The 4,513-nt window shown below is 35.0% G+C and overlaps 1 protein-coding gene across 1 annotated transcript in view; it reads left to right on the top strand.

The window, feature by feature from the left end:
* The first annotated feature begins 2,024 nt into the window (after window positions 1-2,024).
* EVI5 (ecotropic viral integration site 5) overlaps window positions 2,025-4,513 on the top strand; it is a 300,060-nt gene continuing 297,571 nt past the window's right edge. Inside the window, exon 1 of the mRNA XM_042780297.1 lies at window positions 2,025-2,248. Within this exon, the coding sequence (XP_042636231.1) occupies window positions 2,100-2,248 (149 nt within the window). The 5' untranslated portion in view covers window positions 2,025-2,099. The remainder of the gene's footprint in view (window positions 2,249-4,513) is intronic.

The raw sequence follows: 4,513 nt of genomic DNA, 5'->3' as shown, positions 1-4,513 counted from the left end.
TGGTCTTTTTGTTGTTTTGAGTTTTGTTCCACATTTTTTGCCCACTCCATCCTGGATCTCCTACTGTGATCCCTTTCAGAGTGGTCAGCATTGGTAGCTGGTCACTACTTGGTTCTTCTGGTTTCAGGTCGCAGCTGGAGCTTGTGTGGTCTATTAGTCATTTGGACTAATTCTTTCCATGTGTCTTTGATTTTCTTTACTCTTCTTTCCTCTAGACAAGAGTAGTCCTATAGTTGCACCGTAAAAGGCCACGCATAGGCTTTTTTTTTTTTTTTCTCTCCAGCGCCCCTAGAGGACAGAGTAGAACTGTCCATAGGGTTTCTAAAGCTATAAATCTTTTTTTTTTTTTTAGGATTTGGGTGAAGATTTACAGAGTAAATTCACTTTTCATACAGCAATTCACATATACTTTGTCTCATGTCATTGACCAAAATTTACAATGCAGCAGCTCCCCTCCTACTTCCTCCCCATAGTTACCTCCTCCCAGTGTCCATCCCTTCATACTCTTCGAGAGGCCCATTGTCTGCCAACCCTGTATATGATCTTGGATACACTCTCCATTTAGACATACATAATTGTTTAGCTTGTTCACCCATCTATCCGTCCCTATACCCATGTTTGCTTTCATTGACAACTCAGTATTGTATTTACAAAGGGGTTCATATTTGTTGTTTGTACTGCCCATGTAACTCTCTCTGTCTTTCTCATCCTCAATGCTGCCATATTGGTCACTCACATTTGGTACATTGCCCTTCTCTTCACCCAAATCAATATTTATCTCTATCTATCTAACAGCATTCCCTCCTCTTCCCTCCCACCCCTGGTAACCAACAAAGAAAATGTCCTCCAATATATAAACCTTTCCTTAACTTTCACAATAACGGACTAATACAATATTTGTCCTTTTGTGACTGACTTATTTTGCTCAGCATAATGTCCTCCAAGTTCATCCACGTTATGCGGTGTTTTGCAGATTCTACATTATTCTTTAGCGTTGCATAGTATTCCATTGTGTGAATGTACCAAAGTTTGGTTATCCATTCCTCAGTTGTTGGACATCTAGGTTGTTTCCAAGTTTTGGCTATTGTAAATAGTGCTGCGATGAACATCGGCGTGCATATATCTGTTCTTGTTATGGCTCTCACTTCTTTAGGGTATATACCTAGTAATGGGATGGCTGGGTCAAATGGTATTTGTATTTCCAACTTTTGAAGGAATCGCCATACTGCTTTCCACAATGGTTGTACCATTTTACAGTCCCACCAGCAGTGTATGAGAGTCCCAATCTCTCCACAACCTCGCCAGCATTTGTTATTTTTTGTCTTGTTGAACTTTGATACTAGTGCTGGAGCAAGATGGTATCTCATTGTTGTTTTGATTTGCATCTCTCTAATAGCTAATGATCGTGAGCATTTCTTCATATGTTTGTTGGCCGCTTGAATATCCTCCTTGGTGAAGTGTCTATTCATGTCTTCTGCCCATTTTTTAATTGGATTGTTTGTCTTTTTGTTATTGAGGTGTTGGAGTGTTCTATAAATTCTAGAGATAAGTCCCTTGTCAGATACACGCATAGGCTTTTAAGACCCCAGTCACTATTAACCAAAGTAGGATGTAGTTGTCTTTGTGGACTATGGATGCCACTTGTGCTATATGTGTGTGTGTATTAGTAATGATTAATTAGTAACTAATCGTTACTCTGATGTTTTCTGTTCTTTCTATTTCATTTTTAAAAATGCTATTGTTACCAGTTAAATGGATTTTTATTACCAACTGATAGGTTTTAGCCTGTAGTTTGGAAAACACTGTTATAGTTTGTTCATAATGCAGAACTTAAATAAACAGTTTCCAAAAGCTGCATGTTAGGTAATTGCTGCCAAAACAAGGTTTTACCTTTTTTAACCTGAAAGAATATTTTGATTGTGGTGATTAAGTAAAACTTAGTAGGATTATCAAGTCCTTGGTGATAAATGCCTTCCAACTAAAATAAAATACGTGCAATTTTCAATTTTTATCCTTAGGTGGCGACAGACAAGGTTGCAGAAAAGCTGAGTTCTACTCTCACATGGGTGAAGAACACAGTATCGCATACAGTCAGTCAGATGGCCAGTCAGGTGGCAAGTCCATCGGCTTCATTACACACTACGTCCTCATCTACCACACTATCAACGCCAGCTCTTTCCCCATCTTCTCCATCACAGTTGAGTCCAGATGACTTAGAACTCTTGGCTAAACTGGAGGAACAAAATAGGTGAGTAAGGATGCTTAGCGTCTCTCTTTCTAATTATTAAGAAACCCAGTCGTTCCTATATGTATGAGTATACGTGCTATGGTTAAAATGTTAAATATTTTTTGATAGGAAGAATGTTCTTGTTTCTGGCTCTCTGTATACTAATATTACTTAGCAGAAGTATTTAAGTCTTTTTTTTTTTTAATTTTTGGTAGGGGGAGCTGGTTAGTCTTAAAGCAGACTAAAATTTTCTTCTGGCTCAATAGTTTTAGAGATTTATTTTTAATTTAGCAAATTACCTAAATCCTTCCTGAATTTTAGCAATCTTCCCCCCCGCCAAAGGCAAATAAAACTATAATTTTTACTTTAAACTTTCTAAATAGATCTCTTTGGCTAAAATATAAAATAATTTAACAGAATGGGTATCTGATTTGGGTTTAGAGTGGGAAATCTTTCATAAATTCTCTGGAAGGTAGAGTATCCTCTTTTCATAATGGAAATGAAATAGAATAGTTTCCTAGTTTACTCTCTAGGAAAATGTACTCTGGACTTTCAGTGCTCCTTCCTTATGTTATTGTCAGAAGCCATTTATGGCATCAGCTACAAAAGAATATACAGGAAGAACACTCTTGTGCTCAGTAAGTATCTGCAATGTCACTACCTTTAAGAGTAATAACAGATTTTTCAACAGCTTTATTGATGTATAATTGATATCTAATAGGCTACACTTAAAGTGTACACTTTGGTAAATTTTGGCGTATATATACACCTTGAAATTATCACCAAAATCAAGAAAATAGACATATTCATGATCCCTTCTACACCTTCTTTCTCTGTTCCCAGGCATCTGTTGATTAGCTTTCCATCTCTGTAGATTGCTTTGGTAGGATTAACTTTTTATAATTTTATAGAAATGGAATCTTACAGTATATATTCTTTTCTGCCTGGATAATTTTACTCAGCATAATTATTTTGCGATTCATCTATGTTGTAGCATGTTAGTAGTTCATTCCTTTTTATTTATTCTTTGTTATAGACATTTTCTGGCTATATCACAGTTTATCTGTTCATCTGTTGCTATGAAATGCTATAAATATTTCTGAATAAGCCTTTGTATGGATGTATACTTCATTTTTCTTGAGCCATTACCTAGGAATGGTCAAAAAACCAAAACCAAACTCACTGCCATTGGGTTAGTTCTACTCATAGCGACCCCTTCTTGGGTGTCTCTATGGAAGTAGATTGCCCAACCTGCCTTCCGAGGAGTGGCTGGTGGGTTTGAACCGCCAGCCTTCTGGTTAGCAGTCAAATGCCTTAGGCACTACACCACCATGTTAAACTGCTAAATTGTTTTCCAAAGGGGCTATACTTTTTTCACATTCCCATTAGCAGTGTATGAAATTTCCATTTCCTCTACATCCTCATGCAGTCAACACTACATCAACATTAGGTAAATTTTTTTTTAGTCATTTTAATAGGTAGTGGTATCTCATTGTGATTTTAACTTGCATTTTCCTAATGTTAAATATCTTTTTATATCTTTATTTGCCATCTGTATTATCTTTTTTGATGAAGTGTCTTCAAACTTTTTGCCTGTTTAAAAAATGTGGGTTGTTTGCTTCTTATTGTTGAATTTCGAGAGTTCTTTATACATTTGGGATACAAGACCTATATCACAAAAGGACTTGAGATTTTCAATTTTTTTCCCCCAGACTCTTAACAGTGTCTTTGGAAGAACAGAAGTTTTAAATTTTGAAATCCAATTTCAACTTCTTTTTTTTTTTTTTTAATGGATTGTGTTATTTAGTGACCCAAAGTCACACAAGTTTTGTCCTTTGCTTTAGAATTTAAGTTTTACGTTTAGGTTTATGATCCATTTTGAGGTAATTTTATATATAGTATAGGGTGTAAATCAAAGTTCATTTTTTGAATATAAATATCAAATTATTCCAGCACCACTTGTTAAAGACTCTCCTTTCCTTGACTGAATCTTTTATCAAAAGTTTTCTAAAAAAAAAAAAAAAAATGCCTGCTGGGATTTTGATTTGGATTATATGAAAACCTCAACATTGAGCCATCTAGCTGACAAACATGATATATTTCTCAATTACTTAAGTCTTTAATTTCTTGCAGCAGTGTTTTGTACTTTACAATGACCACCTTTTTCGTATCTTCTACCAGAATCATCCCTATAAGTATTTTATATATTTTTTTTTTATGAAAATAGAACCATTTATTTATTTATTTATTTATTTATTAAGGATTATTATTATTATTTTTTTTTTA

The sequence above is a fragment of the Orycteropus afer genome, unplaced genomic scaffold, assembly GCF_000298275.1.
Source record: "Orycteropus afer afer isolate SDZICR_OR568_19922 unplaced genomic scaffold, OryAfe1.0 scaffold00033, whole genome shotgun sequence".
NCBI lineage: Eukaryota > Metazoa > Chordata > Mammalia > Tubulidentata > Orycteropodidae > Orycteropus > Orycteropus afer.
The sequence above is the reverse complement of the archived record's forward strand: the minus strand, read 5'-3'. Positions and strand labels throughout refer to the sequence as shown.